Source organism: Perca flavescens, chromosome 12 (assembly GCF_004354835.1).
Source record: "Perca flavescens isolate YP-PL-M2 chromosome 12, PFLA_1.0, whole genome shotgun sequence".
NCBI lineage: Eukaryota > Metazoa > Chordata > Actinopteri > Perciformes > Percidae > Perca > Perca flavescens.
The window spans coordinates 32,886,729-32,909,750 of NC_041342.1; the positions used below are offsets into that span (position 1 = coordinate 32,886,729).

Genomic DNA, 23,022 nt, shown 5'->3' on the forward strand with positions numbered 1-23,022 from the left:
AACACCCGCACACTGTCTTAACTGGCAACCAATATATAAAGTTAAATAGTAGGCAACTTTTCAGTACTAGACATCTTCAGGAAACAAAAAAAAGAAACAAATGTCTCTTGTGTCTCTTTTTTTAGGCAATTTGTGTCTCATTGTAGTAATATTTTGTCTTATTTAGGGTTTTTGTGTCTCTTTTTTGTCATTTAGTCAATTTTTTAGACATTTTATGTCTCTTTGTAGTAATATTTTGTCTTTTTTAGGCAATTTGTGTCTCTTTGTAGTAATATTTTGTCTTATTTAGGGTTTTTATGTCTCTTTTTTGTCATGTAGTCAATTTCTTTAGACATTTTATGTCTCTTTGTAGTAATATTTTGTCTTATTTAGGCATTTTGTGTCTCTTTGTAGTAATATTTTGTCTTTTTTAGGCATTTTATGTCTTATTTAGGAACGTTTGTAGATGTCAGACAAATGTAGAAAAGTAAAAAGTACAATATTTCTCTCTGAGATGTAACGGAGTAGAAGTATCAGAACATAGAAATACTCAGTACAAGTACCTTTTAATTTTAGGTACTTTGCCCAAGTATAGTGGGGCTAGTTGATGAGGCCTACTGATTAATTGTTTGTATTTTCATTATGTTTCAAAACATAATACTTCTCGAAACACATTTTAAGCCCTCCATAATTTAAAAACAGTCAGCTCTTTGGTGTTTAGGGTGAAACATACACACCTGATGATGAGGTGGGCTGCTTTCCCAATCCTATATGCAAATTGTGACTCTGCATTTCCCTCCTTTTGCACTCTTTGGTTTGAGCATCTCAGATTTCCGGGAGCCCCTGAAGGCGGCGCAGCCACATCCTTCATTTACCGGACCGGAGACACGAGCGGCGCCGTGAAGTCTTCACACACCAACCGGAGAGGATAACACACAGCGCTTACATTCACCGTGAGTCATTTCCACGCATTTTAAATGCTTGTTTTAGTCTAATTTTGTGTCCGCGTGGAGGTGAAGCATGTCCGCTCCACACGGCGGCGACAGCGGCGGCCGGGGCTCGGTTTCCGGGTTTACGATCTTTGTGCACACGGCACCAGTCTGGTGCAGAGCGCATAAACCCAACGTGTTACTGTTTACCTCCCTGCAGTGTTTTGTGTGTTTCAGATCAGACACGCGTGGCCGGTTGAAGGATTTTGTATTTTTATGGCTTTAGGTTTTTGTAAATTTACGCGGAGCTTCGGTAGCTATCGCGAGGCCCGAGCCTGGGCCGCAGCCGGCCACCTGGCAGATGCCGTCTGTCAGCATCCTTCGGGAAATCTAACGAAAAATCGCGGCTAGCAAAGGGAGGCTAACCCGGCTAAAATCACTGTTACAAGCCGACGAGGTGAGGAAGCTTTGACCGTGTTAACGTCACCATTCCTGAATGTTTAACATACATTTACATTAATTGTTATTAATGCCGATGAGCGGTTTGTTTATGTTAAGCTATCTAACTTTCTAATCTGCCACTTATGGCATGTACGCCAGAGCCCATTCAAAAAACCTGCAAGTTTAATGTATCTTCCCACCAGGGGACGGATATCATGTCAACTGCAAACAAACCAGGCAGCATTATTTGCTGGTTTCTCATCCATTTTAACTCTTAAGTGACATTATTAACACTTCTGTTTACGTTAAACTATGTAACGTTTTAATCTGCCACCTGACTTCTTTTCTATGACCTGTGCGCCAGAGGCCATTCATAAAACCTATACATTTAATACATCGTCCCATCAGAGAATGGATATCTTCAATCTTTTTGTAAACCAATTAGTTAGAAGTTGCTCTTTAATTCGGCTTAACATCAAGCGAACCAGGCAGCGTTGTTTTCTAGTTTCACACCCATTTAACTCTAACTCTTTATGTTACATTATCGTTATTAAAAGAAACCATCTAAAAAATAACTTAAATGAGCGAAATATTTATAACACTTCTGTTTGTTTTGTTAAGTTAGCTTTCTAACCTTGTCTAACATTGTTTCCTAGTTAACTTATATGTATTTATTAGTCCATCCAGTAATAATGATCCAGTCATATTAATAATGTACTGACAGGGTCATTTTGCCTGCACACTGAATACTTTCATTTATACTTGAAGTACATTTGCTGAATATACATGTACTTAACTTTGAATGCCAGACTTTAGAGGAGTATTTCTGCATTGTTTCTGTCTCTGTGTTGACTGTCTCTCATTTGGACTCGGCTAGTCCTGGTCTTGGCCTTGTCTTGAACTTGACAAAGGTGGACTTGACTTCAGCCCAGTTTTTCAGGATCAAGGTCTGTTAAGAAGAACGATATTTTCTAGGGGTGGGAATCACCAGAAGCCTCATGGTACGATATCATCACGAAATTGATGTAACGATACGATATTATTGCGATTTTAAACCTATTGCAATATTCTGCAATATACTGCAATTTATTACCTTATTTTCCAAATTCAAAATTTTCAAAAAATCTGTTTTATCTAAAAATATACATTTCTCAGTTTGTTCATCTCCCTTCATTTTTATTGCTGAAAAATGGGATTGTCAAGCAGACAAACTGACCAACACATATATAATAACAGATCCATACTTGGCGTCTGTGTATGGCGTCGATTTTATTCCCCCACCCCTGATATTTTCCCTCAGACGTTAGTCATCTGTCAGTTTCACTTCCCTTTGCTCACAGAAAAACAGCGTCACAGTTTTCTATTTAAACTGGAGCTGAAATGATAACATAACTAGATTTAGAAAAGTGATTACAGTGTTTCCTTTAGGATTTTGTTTTTTTAGCAGTGGGGGCAGGTCCGAACACCCACCTCCCCTACATGAAACGGAACTGACCTCTATTCACACAATGAGGCATATTCTCAGTTGTGATTGAACTGTATTTTTTGAGTTACTATATCGGCCAACTTTGATCTTGACATATAGGCTAAGCATTCTGTAGCAAATAACAATAAACCCACTATTAATTACATTATCTTAATGCAGTGTAACTACTTCAGCATGTAAAGTAATGCACCTACAATACAAATGTTCTCCGACATGCACTCTAACAATGCAGCCCTGTTTCTGATACCGTGGGGGTCAGAAATGTTGCTGTGGGAGGCTGCCACGGTAGCATAGAGGAAACACTGCATTATTCAAACGGAACAAAAAAAACCAAAAACATGAACTTGTGGCTTCTTGAGTTTATGGATTTGTTGCTTCTGGGTTTTGGATTGTGATGGTTAGTCAGGGAGAACAAACGACGTGGTGACGTCTTCATGGCTTCAGGAAACGTTTGAGAGTGACTCAACAGTAAGTATGACGGGTACATAATTCATTAGAATATGCTGGGGGTTTATTTGTGAGAGATTGTTCAGGCGCATATTGTTTTCGCTTCAGAAGACGGCAACAACCGAACTCTACAGAGAAATCTTCCCACTTTAGTATTTAGGAGTGAATGTGTAACAGGCTTCACTTCTTTAAGTCTCTTCTTGAATTTGTAATTTGTGGCTGTAACATCTGGTAAGTTCACCATGTATTTAAAATTCCCCCGCAGCTGTTAATGTGCTGTAGTTAATGTCGTACTAGTCTCGCGTTGCCAGACCTTCCTCCGCAGCGCTGTGGAGGAAGGTCTGGCTAGTCCACACAGCATGTTGGCAGATAAAGATTATGACAAAGACACACTAGGGATGTAGCGATCACCGGTGTAACGGTAAACCATGATAAAAATGTTGACTATAACAATTACCGTTTTGTCATTTAAAATATCATTATTGTCACGGTGGATCACCACGGTGTGGAAACCGTGTGTTTAATCATTCCCAGCTTCATCCGAGGCTCCTGAAGTTTCCGCGCGGGCGCACTGCGTGGCCTGCAGCGTTCTTGGCAGAAACCCAACCAATCTGGACACTCAGACTTGTCTCATCGTTTCTGCAGCCGGCCGATTCAAAAAGACTCTTCGCTTCATTCATCACCAGCCAAATTGGCTCGTTACCTGCCAAAGTTAATTTATACCCGCATTTGGTGGGTTGCTGGGTGTCAATTTAAAGCGATAGATAGATAGATAGATAGATAGATAGATAGATAGTAAGTACTAAAGACAAGCATTCTAAAAATGTGATTTTAGTTTATGCCTTCTATTTTTCTACACTTACTGTGCACAGCTTATTTAAAAGTAAATGTAAACAGTTTCCCTTTATTTTTTTAAAATGAGTGTCTGTCATTGTGTTTTTAAGAACCTTGTGTTTTCTTCCTGTCAACCATGCAACGTTTTGTTTTTCTGGGTCAAAATTGAAAATGTAAACGTATTCTTCGAAACTTCTTTTTTTCAATTTTGTTCAAAAGTTTTGTCACTTTAAGCTTTTTCTGACATTTCTGTCACTTTTTTCCATGTTTTTTTTTTTTTTTTTTTTGCAATCTTTTTTTCAAATTCTATAAAATTGAATTATACACCCACATTCACTGAAAGTAGTGAACTGACCCTTTATTTTATTGGGAAGAGCGCTGTATGGAACCATCCACATAATTTTTGTCTTGACGATTATGGTTAAACAAAAAGTTCTGCTACAAAAAGTTGTAGCAGAGCAACTCACCCTTTTCTTAGAGAAGCATGAGCTGTTTGATAAATTCCAGTCTGGTTTCCGTAAAAGGCATTCTACGGAAACTGCACTTCTTAAAGTTTCTAGTGATATTATGATGTCAGCTGATGCAAAGGATTTTACAGTTTTGGTCCTATTGGACCTTTCTTCTGCGTTTCACACTATCGATCATAACATTATGATAACCAGTCTCCGTGATCTGGTTGGGATATCTGGATCAGTTTTAAAATGGTTCCCATCTTACCTTTTCTGGTAGAAGTTTTAGTGTTTATGTGAATCAGATATTGTCTGAAACTGCAGAGTTGTCGTGTGGGGTACCTCAGGGTACTTCTGTCTTGGGACCTATTCTGTTCCTCTTGTATATATTTCCTTTAGGACAGATAATTAGTCAATTCAGTGACCTATCGTACCATCTGTATGCGGATGATATCCAACTGTACTGTTCGTTTAAGGAAACTGAGTTCTCTAAACTGTCCTCTTGAATAAACTGTTTGAGTAGTATCAAACCGTGATAGAACTTTCTGCTTCTGAACTCAGATAAACCAGAAACTCTAATTATCGCCCCTGAAAGTCGTATCCCTGAGATAAAGCAGCATATTGGGGACTTAGGCTCGTCTGTCAAGCCGAGTCTCAGGAGCTTAGGTGTGGTTTTTGATTCAGCTATGTTGTTGTTCAGGACTCTGCTGCAAGGCTTTTAATGCACATTAACAAAAGAGCACACACCACGCCTGTTTTAGCAGCACTTCACTGGTTACCAGTCCAGTATAGAATTCAATTTAAAATTCTGGTCATTACTTTCAGAGCCTTGCACGGTCAAGTTCCTTCATACATCTCTGATTTGATACAGCCACATACCCCCACCCGTAGTTTGAGATCATTAGGTCAGATGCTATTAGTGGTTCCCCGCACTAATTTTAAAACTAGAGGGGATCGGTCATTCCCAGCAGTGGCTCCTAGGCCATGGAATGACTTTGCTCTCTCGTTACGTTGTGTGGATTCTGTCGAATATTTTAAAAAACAGCAGAAGACTCTGTTGTTCAAGCAGGCTTTTACTTAGTCGAGGGGGTGTTATGGTTGTTTATGTTCTCTATTTGTATTTCAATTTGCTTGTATTGTGACTTCTTGTGTTGTATTGCATTTTGTTGTGAAGCACTTTGTTTTTTTTTTTTTTTTTTTTTTAATCTGTGAAAGGTGCTATACAAATAAACTTTACTTACTTACTTACTTACTTACTTACTTACTTACTTAAAGAAACTCCAAAAATGGGTCAAATTTGACCCGAGGACAACCGAAGGGTTAACAAATGTACTGTTTCCCCCGACAGAGATGATGTTGATGTTGCTGTTGCTCCTCGCCGGGAGTTTGTCCGGTGGCGACGGTTCGGACTGCGGGCCCGTCACCACGGAGACCAACAGCGCGGCGCGTTTACTGTCGGCCGTGGTGGACCCGCAGAGAGCCGAGCAGGGCCAGAGGCAACACCTGGAGGCCCTGTTCAACAGGTGAGACCAGATCAAACCGAGCCGCTGTTTGGGTCGTTTTTATATAACGTGACATTAACCGGTCGCAGCTCCACGGATACGAAGATCCAAAGATTACACGCTTAAAAAACTGAAAAATAAAATCTGATTAAATCAGCAAGTTCAAGGCATCACTTAAAAGGAACACGCTGACTTATTGGGACTTTGTCTTATTCAGCGTATCCCCCAGAGTTAGATAAGTCCATACATCCCCTTCTCATCTCTGTGTGTGTCCTAACTCTCTCTGACACACCCACCGCTAGCCTAGCTTAGCTTAGCACAGATCTTGGAGGTAACCGGCTCCATCTAACCTAGCTTAGTACAGATCCTGGAGGTAACTGGCTCCATCTAACCTAGCTTAGCACAGATCCTGGAGTTAACTGGCTCCATCTAGCCTAGCTTAGCACAGATCCTGGAGGTAACTGGCTCCGTCTAGCCTAGCTTAGCACAGATTCTGGAGGTAACCGGCTCCATCTAGCCTGGGGGATATGGTGAATAAGACAAAGTCCCGATAAGTCGGCGTGTTGCTTTAAGTTTTTCTAAATGTTTGTAGGTTTTTTATATTTCTGACAATTTAACAGTTAACAGGAGAAAAAAAAAAATATAAAAATAGTTGTGACTTGTAGCTTTAAATCATATAAACAGGGGCAGAGCAAGATGTTGTAAACAATCAGGGCTTACTTTTATTTTTTGTTTTGTCCAGAACTTTTGTCAAATGTGCTCAAGAAACAAACTTCACTAACTGATTGTCTGACATTTAATTCTTTTTATGTTTTTTATAATATTGAACAGATATGGAGAAAACGGCACCATCTCTCTGGCCGGTTTAAAGCGTCTGTTACAGAACATGGTTCTGTATCGCATCAGGACTGATAGGGTGCAACATCACGAAGAACCGGGCCACCACGATCACCACCACCACCATCATCATCACCATAACCACGATCACCACCATCACAACAACAACAACTCCCAGAGACACGCTGAACCCTCTCAGCCCAGAAAGCTTCCAGAAACGTCTGAAGTGTCTATAGACCCGGACAGCCGCCACATCCCGCACAGTAAGAGGACCACGGCGGGGGCTGAGGGCACCGGCACCACAGCGGTGTACAGCGGCCAGCTGGTGGTTGAACCAGACGTAGCGCCTAAGGGACAAAACGGCAGTCCTGCAGCGGAGGAGACTACTGCCGGGCTGACCGCCACCGAAAGCCAGACATTGGCGGCTGCAGTCACCCGGGACGACCACGACCACGAACACGACCATGAGCACGAACATGATCACGAACACGGTCATGGTCACAACCACAAGCGAAGCGTGGACAGTGCGGAGGTACGACATTAGCTTTTTCATTTAACCCTTGTGTTGTCTTCCCTTCAACCTTGAAAAAAAAAAAAAAAAAAGTTTTTTGTTTTTGCTTTTTCCAACGTTTTAAATTGTTAAATTTGTCTTCTACACATTTTCAGCGCTTATTTTTACGTCCCATATTTTCTGATTTATAAAACAAAAATTGAAAACGGGTCAAAGTCACTCCTTGTTGACGTTCGAAGTATTGTCAAAGAAAACGGAGGCTGGCTCGCCCCTCCCTCCTCATCCTCCTCCCGCCCGGGCTTCCTGAAACAGTCACGAACACACTAGGGGTTGGAATCACCAGAGGCCTCACGATACAATATCATCACGATACTTATGTCACGATACAATATTATTGCGATTTTATATATTTATATATATATCACACACTCACACAACACCCCAAATCACAAAAAGTTGGGACAGTATGGAAAACACAAATAAAAAAAGAAAGTAGTGATTTCTAAATGTACTTTGACTTGTATTTCATTGCAGACAATGTGAACACAAAATATTTCATGTTTTGTCTGGTCAACTTAATTTCATTTGTAAATATACATCCTCTCCTGTCATTCAGACCTGCAACACATTCCAAAAAAGGTTGGGACAGGAGCAATTTTGGGCTAGTAATCAGGTAAATTGGTTAAATAATGATGTGATTTGAAACAGGTGATGTCAACAGGTGATTGTAATTATGATTTGGTACAAAAGCAGCATCCAGGAACGTTCTAGTCCTTTAGGAGCAAAGATGGGCCGAGGATCGCCAGTTGCCAACAAATACGTGAGAAAATTATTGAAATGTTTAAAAACGATGTTCCTCAAAGAAAGATAGGAAGACATTTGCTTATTTCACCTTCAACAGTGCATAACATAATTAAAAGATTCAAGGAATGTGGAGGCGCAAGCCTAAGCTGACCAACCGTGATCTCCGATCCCTCAGGCGGCACTGCATCAAGAATCATCATTCATCTATAAGCGATATCACCACATGGGCTCAGGACTACTTTGGCAAACCTTTGTCAAGTACCACAATACGTAGTTACATCCACAAAGGCCAGTTAAAACTGTACTGTGCCAAAAGGAAGCCCTATGTTAACAGTGTCCAGAAGCGACGTCGACTTCTCTGGGCTCGGAGGCATCTGGGACGGACCATCACACAGTGGAAACGAGTACTGTGGTCAGATGAATCAGTATTTCAGGTATTTTTTGGGAGAAATGGACACCGTGTGCTCCGGACCAAAGAAGAAAAGGATCATCCAGACTGTTACCAGCAACAAGTCCAAAAGCCAGGGACTTTCATGGTATGGGGTTGTGTCAGTGCCCTTGGCAAAGGTAACTTGGACTTCTGTGATGGCACCATTAATGCTGAAAAGTACATAGAGATTTTGGAGCACAATATGCTGCCTTCAAGAAGACATCTTTTCCAGGGACGTCCATGCATATTTCAACGAGATGATGCAAAACCACATTCTGCACACATTACAAAGTCCTGGCTGCGGAGGAAGAGGATACGGGGACTTGACTGGCCTGCCTGCTGTCCCGACCTGTCTCCAATAGAGAATGTGTCGCGCATTTTGAAGCGCAAAATGCGACAACGAAGACCCCGTACTGTTGCCCACATTAAGACTTGTTTGCAGCAAGAATGGGACAAAATTACACCTGAAACACTTCATCACTTGGTGTCTTCAGTCCTTAAACGTCTTAAGTCTTGTGAAAAGGAATGGAAACATTACAAAGTGGTAAACGCTTTACTGTTCCAACTTTTTTTGAAATGTGTTGCAAGAACCAAAATAGAATTATTTTTTTTTTCACTCCGTTGTTATCACACACAGGCCTGAATAACACACACACACATGCTCAGTACCTCTACATGCACTAATGGAGAGATGTCAGAGTGAGCGAGCTGCCCATGGAAAGGCACCCCGAGCAGTTTGGGGGGGCAAGATTTGGTGCCTTGCTCAAGAGCACCTTGGCAGTGCCCAGGAGGTGAACTGGCACCTTTCCAGCTATAGGGCTGGGTATTGTTCAAAATCTTTTGATCAGGTGCCAATTTCAATACCTCAGTTTTTATTCCGGTTCCTAACGATACTTGTTTTGATACCATAAGTCTTTAAAATCCATTTCAACATCAAAAAAAATATATTAAACACAAAGCTTTTATTTTCCACCTTTTTAATTGTGAATCAAAACAGTTATTAAACTTAAAAAATTCTGGTAAAACTGCTCACTCAGAGTAACATCAGGGCAGAAAAAATGCCCCCCCAAAAAAGCAAATATCCTTTTGCGTTTCCTCCTTATTCATTACGCGCACCGTGATGAACTGCAGCGCACACTTGTGTCCACGTCCTGTTGTACTGGCCCCGGGCCACCGGGCCATTTCTTCTGTCGAACCATGGTCCAGTTATCTAAACTACTCAATCAGCTGAACAAAGATAACGTCAGTTAGCCAAACAGCCCTAACCGTCTCTGTAGCGAACGCCACGCTGATTGATCCTTGTGTTGTACCTGCAGTGTCTGAACGCCTCCACCATCCTGTCGTCACACGGGATGTTTCAGGGAGTGGACGTGACCCTCGCTGACTTCAGTTTCCTCTGCCCCGCCCTCCTCAACCAGATTGACGGCGGAGCGTGCATCCTGCACGGAGGCGCCGCAGATGACGCGGAGACGGGTAGGAGCCCGTTGGTGGCGGGGGGATCTTTATGTACATCTTTTCAAAGTCTACAAATCAAAAAACAAGCCAGGAAGGTCAATGGGTAGCCAAAAATATAACCAAAGCAAAGAAGAATCAAATAGATATTTTGTAGGGCTGCTCCCTCTTAGTCAATTAGTCGACTAATCGGTCGTTTTGGTCTTGGTCAACTTAGATCTCTGTAGTCCATTAGTCATGTTTGATGCTTTTTTTTCATGCTGAATGACTTATTTCCAAGAAACGTACGAGCACATCTCTGGTAAACCCAAGAATTAAAGTGGTGCTTTTGCACGACTCTTTGCAGAGAAACTCCGATTTACAGATCTGTTGATTAAATCAACTAATCAATTAGTCGATACAATTGAATGATTGTTAGTCGACTAAGAATTTCTTCAATCGAGCACAGCCCTACTATTTTGTAAAGCTTACAAAGGTCATATGATTTAACAGCTTTTTTTGTTTGTACATTTTAGATGTGGAAAATATGTATTGCTTAATATTGGCAGCCAGCTCCAGAAAGCTTGAGTTTTTTCATTTTGTCTTGACTTGTATAAATGAAATAGTTTAGTAGTAATGAGTAAATCTATCACATAATACTCTGAACATAAATGTCTATCACTTGGAGTGAATCCAAACAATACATTTTCCAAGTATGTAAGTAATGGCGCTGACGCACCGAGCCGATAATCGGCCATCGGACAGTCTGGCGAGGTCGGTGACTCGAGTCTGCTCGATGGCTCGATGGGCCCATTTGACTTGTGAAATTGGCCAGCAGGCAGTCGGACTCAATGACCAATCTGATTGGTGGAGGACTAACCCGGAAATGACGAGCGGGATGAGCCTGACGAAGGCCTCTCAAAATCTGATGAAAATCTTTCAAACTGACCTTTGTTTGATCTGAAATGAAGACCGATTCAGCAACTGCACGGCCTATTTCTCTCTTAAAATGTTTTCAGAAACACGTTTTGGTGAACTATCTTCGTAAAATATGAGATTGTATTCCGAACGAGCCGCCATTATTCCCGGGAGCAGCCAGACCCATGTGACGCATTCGTCCAATCAGCTGCCGGTTTTCATTTTTTGGGCAACAATACAGATTAGCGCCGCCTGCTGTTTTGGAGACATATTAACGTCTCGTCTCTTCGGTGTTCTGAGGAACTTTTTGGACCAACTCGGGGAGACTGATCAGTCCGACTGGCTTTACTGCCGACGGTTGGCCGTCTGGTTGGTGTGTCAGGACCTTTTTTAAAAGCAATTGAGGTTAAATATGATCAGCAAGAAATAGTTTAAAAGTTTCTTGGTATATTGGCACAACCAAATAAATGTACCAGCGTTTCGTTAAGTTCTCCACAAATCTTGCCCAGTAATTGTCTGAGGACTTTTTAATTCTTGTCTCCTGGTTTTGATATTTATAGCATTTTAAATGTCAAATATCCCAGATGTGAAGTTTGAGAGAGAGAGAGACAGAGAGAGTTTTTGTCTATTTGCTGACTCACAGTCTGACACACCTGGAGTGTTGACGTGCCCTTTGACAATGTGGATATACCTGTTTACACTTGTGACGCCCTCACACACTGTCAATAAGTTTGGATGTATTTAAATTTTCTTTTTTTCATTTCTAGACCATAAACACAGTCATGGCGACCACAACAACTCGGAGCACGGCCACAGGGAGAGCCCTGCTGGAGAAAGTGACAAAAACATTGCAATAGGTAAGAAGTCTGTTCAGTTTCACATTTAAGTACAATATATCTGTTGCTTTTTTTCACATTAAAGTTACTATAAGAAGTTTTAACTGGTTATGAGTCTTAATTTAGTACCGATGCATCAACGTGACCAACGTAAGGGAACGAGACAATCAGCGAGAAGACTTCTGTGTAGCTTTTTGTAATGCCTGCCATCGCATCTGATTCTCCGCCAAAGTAAGAAAACGATCTACAGCATGCAGGTTCATTAGAGCCGGGCTTTGAAGACAATTTGACTTAGCGCCAATCATCCGGGTCATTTTGTATGCGAAAGTTGACCTTTTTTTTTTTTTTTTTTTTTTTTGCTTCATGCTCCACTGTACAAGCCAGCCCCATCCAGATGTTGAGGTCTGGGAACTCCCCATTGGCAGGGCTCAATCCGAGGGGCGGGATAAACGGTTGTCTTTCAAATTCCCTCTGCACACAATAGGATAGCGCCACAACCAACCAGAGCAACGCTAGCTGATAGATTAATCTTTATACTGTGAACACATCTTCCTTTTTTAAGAATGACTTCAGTGCCGTTCTTTGTTCTTTTCTCAAAGAAAAGCTGAACCCCAAGTCTTCCAGAGTCGCGGCCAAAACAGATTCCAAAGACCTCTGTTCTCCAGCAGCAGCCATCTTCTTTGTTTTCAAGTAGCAGGGAATTCACACGGAACAGTCATTATGTTAAGCCCCACCCCTGACTCTATACACGATGTGATTGGCCTGACTAGAGTTTGGTTTTTCCAGCTTGCAAGCTAACGGAGAGTTGCTAGACTGGCCATGGCTGCAAATTACATTTGCTGCCACCAGGGTGGTCTAGATTTCTAGGCTAGGTCCACTGAGCAATTTGAATTATAATGAACTGAGCTCTGCCTCGAACGCTTTGTTATACATCCATCGCTTGGCCTCGCTGATCCAGGCTGGACTGGCCAAAAGAGTGTTGGTCGAGAGGATCTTCTACTTGGTGCAGAATGAGCTCAATGGTGTTTTTTGCTTCCAACATTGTCTACCAGGCAGCTAACCCTAAACATAACCATTGCCGCGCTGCCTGGAAGGTGACTTTGGGGGCAAAAAACACCAAACACCGTAGAATGACCTGTACATCGATTTCGGTGGGAAGTTCTACTGCGTGTGCTGGCGGACGGAGACAAGTTGCAGCTTCAAGAGCTGAAGCTGCCGGTGGTGCTAACAGCGAAACAAAATAATACCACTTTTGTCCACAGGGGGACGCCAAAATCAAGACAAAATGATTGTATTAACTTTAATTTGTGAAGAAGTCTGTTAGATGAAGTGTTTTTGATTTGTGTGTTACAGCGTGGGTGGGAGGCTTCGTCTCCATCACCATCATCAGCCTGCTCTCCCTGCTCGGCGTCATCCTCATCCCGCTCATGAACAGAGTTTTCTTCAAGTTCCTCCTCAGCTTCTTGGTCGCGCTGGCCGTCGGCACGCTGAGCGGCGACGCCTTCCTTCATCTCATCCCCCACGTGAGTCAGCGCAGCGCCGCCGGGCGTCCCGTTGTTCTGTACCACAGCACGTTTAACGTGACCTGTCGTGGCACATGTTCCTCACGTTAAAAGTCATGTCAGGTCAAAGGAAACGAAACATGAAGCATTTTAAAACCATTTTCTCATCTATACATTTGTTTGAGTTCTGCTCGTACATCTACAGAAACGGAACTGCTGAAAGTTAAGGTTCTGCTTTAGTTTGTGTCCAGTGAATTTGCTCTGGAGATGGTTTGGGTACTTTCTGAAGAACATAATGCAACACTGCAAACATTACAATTCTGGTATTACTTGTATTTTCAAAAAATCCTGGAACATTTCTATTAGTGAGATATTTAGTAGCAGTGCAGCGTGACCAAACATTTCTAAAATCTTCTCTCATAACTTTTCCATATCTTAGTTTAGAGCACATGTGTCAAACTCAAGGCCCGTGGGCCAAATCCGGCCCCTCACACATTCTGATCCGGCCCGCATATCAGTTTAGGTTCACAATACATTTTGGCCCACCTAGTTGTGCGCCAAACCAAAAACGTGGGTAACTGTTTTTCAACTTGCAATTACACGACACTCAAAGCAGAATTTGACAAATTTGCAGACTTTGAGACTCAGAAATTCCCACAGAAGCAGAGAGTTTTCATATTCCGGCTGTGAAAGAGCTTGTTGTGCCTCAGCTGTGTGGTAGCCCACTTAGAAAATGTAATCATTGTTTTGCTCGATTTGCTAAATTCTAGAATGGCTTTGGAACTTTTTTGCTCACGTTTTCAGGGCTTTAGTCAAAGATATTTTACTTTTTCGATGAAATAAAAGCATGTCAATAAACTGTACATGTCTGGCCCTTGGTGCGATTCTCTTTTTCCAGTGTGGCCCTTAGTGAAATTGAGTTTGACACCCCTGGTTTAGAGGAATTACAATTATATTTATGTGGCAACAAGATCTTTGTCTTTCAAATAAAGAAGACTCCAATTTGAAAAAATCTGATTTTAAATCAAACTATCTGGTCAAAGAATAAGTAAACAAGATAAATCTGACCAAACTAGAGAAGAGAGGATGGCCCAAAGATTTTGGGTTTAGCCTGGAATGGCAGATGAATTCAGTGCCGTCTCTTTAAGAGAAAACAATCCAATTTTCTCTCTTAACTTTTCCATATCTTAGTTTTTTATATCAGTCACTTTGTGGTCAAAGAATAAGCAACGAGATACATCGGACCAGACATTCATGCACAACATTTGGCTCTTCAAAGAGCTTGATACTTTACCTTTTTAAAAAGGTGACAAAAAAGGCGTCAAACGTAAAGAAAACCAAAAAAAAACTCAACTTTATTGTCCTTGTGCAGAGTACAAGGACAAAGGCAACGAAATGCAGTTTGCGTCCAACCAGAAGTGCAAAAAGAGCAGAAAAGTGCAATGTGATAAACAAGTATAGACAGGACAAGAAATATAGTGCAGTATAGACAGTAGTGTACAGTTGGTTTACAAAAAGTGGTTTAGAGTAATATAAATATATATAAATATAATTATGTGCAGTGTATTAGCAGTTACCTTATAAGAGCAGAATAAATATGGCTATGCAATATGAACAATGTATTAACAACATGCACAGATATGTGCAATGTAGCAGGTATTTGCCGTAACCCTTCTAAATGTTCTTTAAACACCCCCAGTCTGGAAAGCGTTAGTGTAAATGCAGATCTGGCCGGCTGAGTAAGGGTTAAAATAGAATGAAGTCTGACCAAACAGGAGAAGAGAGGGTGGCTCAAAGGGTTTGGGTTTAGACATTGATGAGATGGTTTGAGTGTCTGATCGGCCTCTTTCTGTTGACATGGGTGTGTGTGTGGATGCTCCAGTCTCAGGGAGGCCACCATCACCACCACAAGGATGAAACGGGGCTGGGCGTGGAGGGACATCACCTCCACGATGAGCAGGAGGAAAACCTGGACGCCGTGTGGAAGGGTCTGACGGCTCTGAGCGGGGTCTACATCATGTTCCTCATCGAACACTTCCTCACCCTGGGGAAAATGTACAAGGACAAGAAACAAAAGGTCAGTTTGACTCATTGAAACAGAGAAAGTGGTCAAAATCAGTAGTACTGTTTTTGGTTCGGTTTGTATTATTACTAACTCTGCCAAGGAGGTTAGGATAACAGAAGATACGTCGTTGTTGACTCCTGTAGGAGAAATTAGTCTTGGGCATTCGAGAGAAACAAATGGCGACACATCGCACATAAACGCACCCAATAAACCTACAGTTAACCTACATAGAACATAGTCATACATTATCTCATCCAATGCTTCAGTGAACCTCTAATAACCACACACACAATACCCCCCCTACCTTTCCTCACAATCACAGAAGAACAGAAGAGAACCCACATCACATCTCCCCCACTGGTATTGCACCTAAATTTGATCATGATTGCACATTTCCCGTTAACTCATGCTGTGGTCAATAACTCCTGTATTGCACAACGCCCAATTGCATAATACCATATCAAATTTAACTGTGTGTATATATGTGTGTATTGTACAAGTACCCTATCATTGCACATCCTGTAATCATAATGTTAAGTACCACAAGTCTTATTTAGTAGTATTAGTCACACCTACATCACTGTAGACTATACACACACACACACACACACACACACACACACACACACACACACACACACACCCATTATCTCTTATTCATTAATTTGATTGAAAGCAGTACAAATGAGAATCTGTGCCTCTTGAGCTTGCAGTTTGGTAACCTGTACCTTCTACCTGAAAGCATAAGCTCACAATACAGGATGTGAGGTCATGGTTTTGGTTTGTCAGCAGGATTACAGATAAACCTCTGGCCTGTTTTTGTGAAACTTGGTGGGAGAATAGAACATAGGCCCATGAAGAACCCATTACATTTCGGAGCGGATTGGACTCACGAGGCCAATACACACGATTTCACTCTCGTCAACATTGCAAGTGGAGTTGTTCCAATACAAATACCAGTATCTGAAATCGGAAAATACAGCCTCAGATACTGCCTAAAATTCTGGTGTTTGTATTGGCGAGTATGCAAGTCTATGTACCCATCCAAAGCCACGTAATTCCCCCCAAAAAAATCTACTTTAAAGTACATTCACCCGGATAAAACGTCCGTTTGCTGATGTTAACTTTGGTCTGCTAGCAGAGAGTGTAACCAAAGATCTGTTGTTGCTGTGGTGGTTAATGCTGTAGCCCAAAAGCTATTTATGTTACCTTTTATTTAACCAGGAGAACAGATTAAAAAAATCTCTTTAGAGAGTCCTAGCCGAGATAGCCAGCAGCACAAATTAGAGGGGTTTCATATTTAAATCAAACTTATAACGATTTAAAATGGAGACGCAAAAACCACAGATATAATAAAAAGTTATTTAGAAAGCGCCTTAAATGCGTTTTTAATAGGACCAGCTCCCAAGTGTCAGGTGGGTTTGTAACTGGTTGACGAATAAAAACGAGGTGCTTCTGCCGTCCAAACAGATCCAGAAGCAGTGGGATCAGAAGGACAAAGCGGATCCAGAGAAGCAGCCAGCTCTGGAAGAGAACGACCTGAAGCCATCTGAAGGTGAGACGCAACACCAAACGGGTCCATCCCTGCAGTTAAAAAATCTCCTCTGCGGACACGTACCGTAAGAATAAGGGCCCTATCTCGCACCCGGCGCAAGCTTGCTAGTTTAAGACCGACCCAGTTGTCAGTTTCCCATCCGGCGCCCACGTTGTTTAAATAGCACCTGCACCCATCTGGTCTTACAGGGAGGTGTGTTCAGGTGCATTCTGGGCGTGCTGGTCTTACAGGGAGGTGTGTTCAGGTGCATTCTGGGCGTTTTGCTATCTTGAGGCAGCAGGAAGTGATCGTGCCATTGACCAACAAAAACCTGGTCTAAAGTCAATAACGCAGCATTTCATTGTTATTTTAACAGAGCATTAGTACAATGCTCCTAGGCTCGTGCACAGCGCGCACACACTATGCTTGTTACACACACAGGGACACACAGCAGCACACACACACACACACACACACACACACACACACACACACACACACACACACACACACACACTAGCTAATATTACGGTGCAAATCCTCCATCATAACAGCAACGCTCCAAGGTCCAAACGCGCCTGGCTTTTAAAGGGAATGGGAGATGATCTCTGATTGGTTGATTGCATGTTACGCCCAAAACACACCTCTGATTAATGAAGACACTAAGTACAACCCTTTAGAACCAGGCGCCCGGCACACGGACCCTTTTTATCTGCCGTCAAACTAGTAAAAGTGGATTTGGACAGGCCCTAAACACACCGTGCACTCAGATCGTTAAAACGGGGCCCTAAATGTGCTGCTTAGTCGTGTCGTTTTAACACTTGGTCTTCCTCCAGACGTGGAGACTAACGGCGCGGGTATTTTTGGCGACCACTCCATCAACCTGCACGGCGCCAGCGTGGCGGAGGAGGAGCAGGTGATGCTGGCGCCGCAGTTGTCGGCCGCCCCCTCGCCGCAGGGGTCTGCCGCCTACACCGCCGAGGACTGCGAGAACAAGTGCCACTCCCACTTCCACGACACGGTGGGCCAGACGGACAGCAGGCACCACCATCACCACGACTACCACCACATCCTGCACCACCACCACTCCCAGAACCACCACCCCCACAGCCACTCCCACTCCTACTCGGAGGAGCACTTCCAGCAGGCCGGCGTGGCCACGCTCGCCTGGATGGTCATCATGGGGGACGGGCTGCACAACTTCAGCGACGGCCTGGCCATCGGTGAGTAGGCGGTGTTACTGTCTAGGGCGGGAAGTCAAGACCTTAAAAGAGCTGTTTGGAAAGAACACAACATCTTCATTTTGCTATCAAAGTGCACCAGATTGATGCGTTTAACTTTTAAAATGTACAACATTTTTACCCCTATAGGGTCAGGGGTCCCCCGTATCCTTTTCACCTTTTTTATTGCTGACGTGTTTGCATGCCTGAACTGTACCAGGGTGTACAATGGGGGGGGGGAGAAGCCCTCTCTCTGATAAACTGACAGTAAATTTAGCCAAGAAAAAGGTGGTTGTGAGCCGGATATAGAGCACCGTGAGGGTTGCAGTGAAGTTTAGCCGACCAAAAGGTGGCGACAGTTAAGTTTAGACACTAAAATGACTATTTAAGAATAGAAAAAAAATGATTGTGGTTTGGGTTAAAACACTGGTCCCCTTACTTGGTACTCTTGGGACATGAACACCTGTTTCCTGGGTGAAAGTCTTGTGTTTTCTCCTTAACTTCTTCAGGACATGAACACCTGTTTCCTGGGTGAAAGTCTTGTGTTTTCTCCTTAACTTCTCCCAGGACAACAACTTCACTCCCCGGCTTGAAGTCCCTGTGTTTGTCACCTGATTCCCTTTTTATACATCCATGGTTTAAAGGCATTTATTAAAAGAGCCATTTTGGATTGTATTTCATGAATCAATATCAAATCACTTCAACAAAAATCCATTTTGATTGGAGACTAGATAATGTTACCCCAGCCCTAATCAATGTACAGTTGCAGTGATGGCGGTGAGTTTGACAGTTTCCTGTCGTTATCCAGGCGCTGCCTTCACCGAGGGGCTGTCCAGTGGTCTCAGCACGTCTGTGGCCGTTTTCTGTCACGAGCTGCCGCACGAGTTAGGTAAGACACGTAAAGTCTTCATTTAAACATTACAACCCTCTTATTAGCTCTGTATTATCTTCGTTAGTATGTCACTTTGTGTATAAATGTATTCAGGATTGAACAGTTACATGGCTAAACTAATCTTTCACTCAGTCAAATGGATTTTTTTAAAGGAATACGCCACCGTTTGTTGAAATAGTTCTTATCCCGGTCTCCCCTGGCTGTAGATAGGTGGGCCAACGCATTTTTTGTCTCAGTGCAAGTAATTAGGTGGTTTTTCTTTTTGTCTTTTGTTAGCTCACTTTTACTCACAACATGCTAACCGGCAACTTAGGATTCCATTCACTACGCTAAGCTAACTAGCGGCACCGGACTAAAACAATGCATGCACAAAAAATGCGTTGGCCCACCTATCTACAGCTAGGGGAGACGGTGATAAGCCCTGTTTGAACAAACGGTGACGTATCCCTTTAATAAGTTTACTCCAAAGTGCTTCACAAAGACGAAAAAACTAAACTTAAAACACCGATAAGATGTAGTTGATTTGTCTTGTTGACTCTTGACTCGGTTTCCCAGGTGACTTTGCGGTGCTCCTGAAGGCCGGTATGACGGTGCGCCAGGCCATCCTGTACAACGTGCTGTCGGCCATGATGGCGTACCTGGGAGTGGTGATCGGCATCGTGATCGGACACTACGCGGAGAACATCTGCATGTGGATATTCGCCCTCACAGCCGGACTCTTCATGTACGTGGCTCTGGTGGACATGGTGAGTCATCGGCACCGCGCCTGCATTTCAAAGACCAACAAAAACCAACCATGCAGATGTCCCATCACGCTGACCGTGAATGTGTTTCCTACAGCTGCAGGACAGAAAATAATCCTAATCCTACAAGACATCACGTAGCAAACAAAACAAACAACGTGGGCACAATAAAATAGATTAGTCTCCAACTATTTTGATAATTGGTTTTGAGTTAAAACTTTTCTGATTAATCAACAATGAATGAATCTGTTTTAAACCACTTAATGCAATAATTTTAAAGAGACTTCAAATCTGAGTGTGCAGGCTGACAGTTGAGCCCAGACAGGTTTCATTATTTGCTTTCTGTGGCGTAGAAGAGAAACTGCTCGGCTGGTTTTTTCCACCGAGTCAGGAGAAGTGAAACTCTCACCCAGTCAGCAGCATCTGTTCTGTCGACTCAACAGGTCTGAGAGCAGCAGCCTTCACCAGCAGATGCCCTCTTCTCACACACACACACACACACACACACACACGGACACATGGGCACACACACACACACACACACACACACACACGGGCACACACACGGACACACACACTCGGACAAACACGGACACACACACTCACGTGGACACTCCCACACACAGACACACACAGACACACACGGACCCATAGACAGACACACACACACACACACACACACACACACACACACAGACACACACGGACCGATAGACACCAACACACACTGACACACACAGACAAACACGGACACTCCGTCAAACACGGACACACACACACACTCACGTGGACACTCCCACACACAGACACAGACACACAGGGACCCATAGAGACCAACACACACACACACACACACACACACACACACACACACACACACACACACGGACAGACACGCACACACACACACACACACGGACAGACACACACACACACACACACACACATGGACACACACGGACACTCGGACAAACACGGACACACACACTCACGTGGACACTCTCTCACACACACAGACACACACTGACCCATAGACACCAACACACACAGACACACACACTGTAGCTTGCACACACAACCAGTTTATAAAGCCAAACACACACAGGTGAGCTGTCCCAACCCTCTGCTGTCTAAGACTCAGCAGAGCTTCTGTTGTCCCAGGCTGACCTCTAGTGGCCGCTGTCATGAACTGCACTCTGTAACAACACACCATTACTCTACTACTACTACTACTACTACTGCACCCCAAAACTCAAACTTTATCACAGCCACAGGTGTCCATTTAGTAGGGCTGGATGATTAATCAAAAATGTATCAACATCGAAATTCTGAAGCTGTTATTGAAATATTTTTCCCCATGACAATTTCTATAATTTATCCTGTTGATAGGCCTTCTTTCTCCTTAGAAACATTCTATAATGTGTGCAGTCACATGACTTCGCCCGGACCAGTCAGCCACATGGAAAGCATAACTGACGATAACTCAAACACAGTCCGAGTCGACTGAGCAACTTATGCCCAAAAAAACCCCAGTCCCCCTCCGAAAAAAAAAAGATGATTAAGAAAAATGATCAATTATCGTTCATTTATCGTTAACGAGGTAGAGTGTGCAATTAATTGTGATTTTGATTTTAGGTTATATCGTGCAGCCCTACCATTCAGAATACTAGTTAGTGTCTTGCAGCTAACCGGCAAATCAACAGCTTCAGTCTCTAGAGAAATGGAGTTTGTCAACTGCCAATTTAAGTACAGTATCAAAAACAGAATGATTTCTTAGCACACTCTTTAACTGCTTACCTTTCATGTCTTCAGCTGTCCTATCAAAATAAAGGCCGAAAATGCCCCCAAAAAATAAAAAATGTAATAACGTTCTCTAGTGTAAAATAAATGAGTTCAAGACTTTCAATTAATTTGGGTATTTTATTAGATTTTATAGCATTTGAAAAAAAATTATAGAAGATTGAAAAAAGTGACAAAAATGATTCAAAAATGTGGGGAAACAAGAAAAACTTCCAAAAAAAATCGACAGAGACATGGGAAAAAGTGACAAACTTGGGGAAAAAAGTGACAAAGAAGCCAGAAAGCTTCAAAAACTTAATAAAAAAAAAAACATAAAAATAAATAAATACTAAAATCAAAATATAAAAGACATCGGAAAAAGTGAAAAAAAAAAAACTTTGGGGGGAAAAAGCTTCAAAAGAAGCCCAAAACATTGGGGGGGAAAAAAGTTTTTATTTTGACCCACAGGGACGAAAGCTGCGTGGTTGACAGAAGACAACCCGAGGGTTAAGAAACCAATCTCAGCCCGGTGGTGTTTTTCTCCCCAGGTGCCGGAGATGTTGCATAACGACGCCGGGGACCACGGCTTCAGCCACTGCGGCTTCTTCCTGCTGCAGAACGCCGGCATCCTGCTGGGCTTCTGCATCATGCTGCTGATCGCCATTTTCGAGCACAAAATCCAGCTGGACCTGGGCTACTGAGGGACCAGCGTTTGGTCCTGAGCTCCGTGTGTGTCTCAGTGTCTCCGTCAGAAGTGTACTGTGTCTTTTTGTTGTTGTTGTTGTTGTTGTAGACTGTCCAGTCGCCTTGATTTAGTTTCTATTGTCCACACGGTGTAGGGAGACGTAGAAACGCAGAAATCGAATGTTGTCGTAGCGGAAGCAGAAGTTAAAAAGCTGCAGCGGCTCTGACGTTTTGCCGCTCAAACTCATTAGGAGTAAAAAATAATAACTGAAGAAGTTGTTTTTTATTTTCTTAGACTGCCGTTAAAAACATTAATTTCTCCTTTTGGCAACAAACTCATGAAGTCAGAGAGGAGAAAAAGAAGAAAAAGTCCCCCGTCCAAATTGCTCTTTACACAAAAATGCTCATTTGATGAATATTTCTCTTTTTTAGAAGTTCCTATTAACCATAAACTCAAAAAGACTCGGCTCATGCGGATATCTGTCCCTTAAAACCTTTTTGCCATCATATTTGATTTGATTCTTTACCCCATTATGTCTGTTATTTTTGATGTGTTGGAAGTGTTTCTGCTGCTGAGTCAAACCACATCAGTATTTCAAATAATCCCCTAAAGTGCCGTAACAGCTCCACTGTTAGAAAACACTAGCCTGGCTCCGCCCTCCTACGTACTTCTGCTCAATTTTCATTTTCCTTCAGTACTCCGTCTGGACCGGTAAAGATTTGGCCGGAGAAAACCCAAGAATATACCGCAAACCCATCCGGTGAACAG

The 23,022-nt window shown here is 42.7% G+C and overlaps 1 protein-coding gene across 3 annotated transcripts; it reads left to right on the forward strand.

Moving 5' to 3' along the window:
- The first annotated feature begins 772 nt into the window (after positions 1–772).
- Positions 773–22,596, forward strand: slc39a6 (solute carrier family 39 member 6). Of its 3 annotated transcripts, none has more exons than XM_028592438.1 (12): positions 773–932; positions 5,914–6,088; positions 6,899–7,436; positions 9,966–10,122; positions 11,766–11,855; positions 13,188–13,357; positions 15,219–15,413; positions 16,872–16,956; positions 17,772–18,158; positions 18,964–19,044; positions 19,603–19,793; positions 22,118–22,596. In XM_028592438.1, the coding sequence occupies exons 2-12, from the start codon at positions 5,916–5,918 to the stop codon at positions 22,268–22,270; spliced, it is 2,220 nt and encodes a 739-aa protein (XP_028448239.1). In that variant the 5' UTR covers positions 773–932; positions 5,914–5,915; the 3' UTR covers positions 22,271–22,596. The 3 variants fall into 3 exon arrangements, with proteins under 3 accessions (XP_028448239.1, XP_028448238.1, XP_028448237.1); XM_028592437.1 differs by lacking the exon at positions 773–932 and adding an exon at positions 1,025–1,364 and having other exon boundaries at positions 5,909–6,088; positions 22,118–22,270; XM_028592436.1 differs by lacking the exon at positions 773–932 and adding an exon at positions 1,026–1,365 and having other exon boundaries at positions 22,118–22,270.
- The last annotated feature ends 426 nt before the right edge of the window (positions 22,597–23,022 follow it).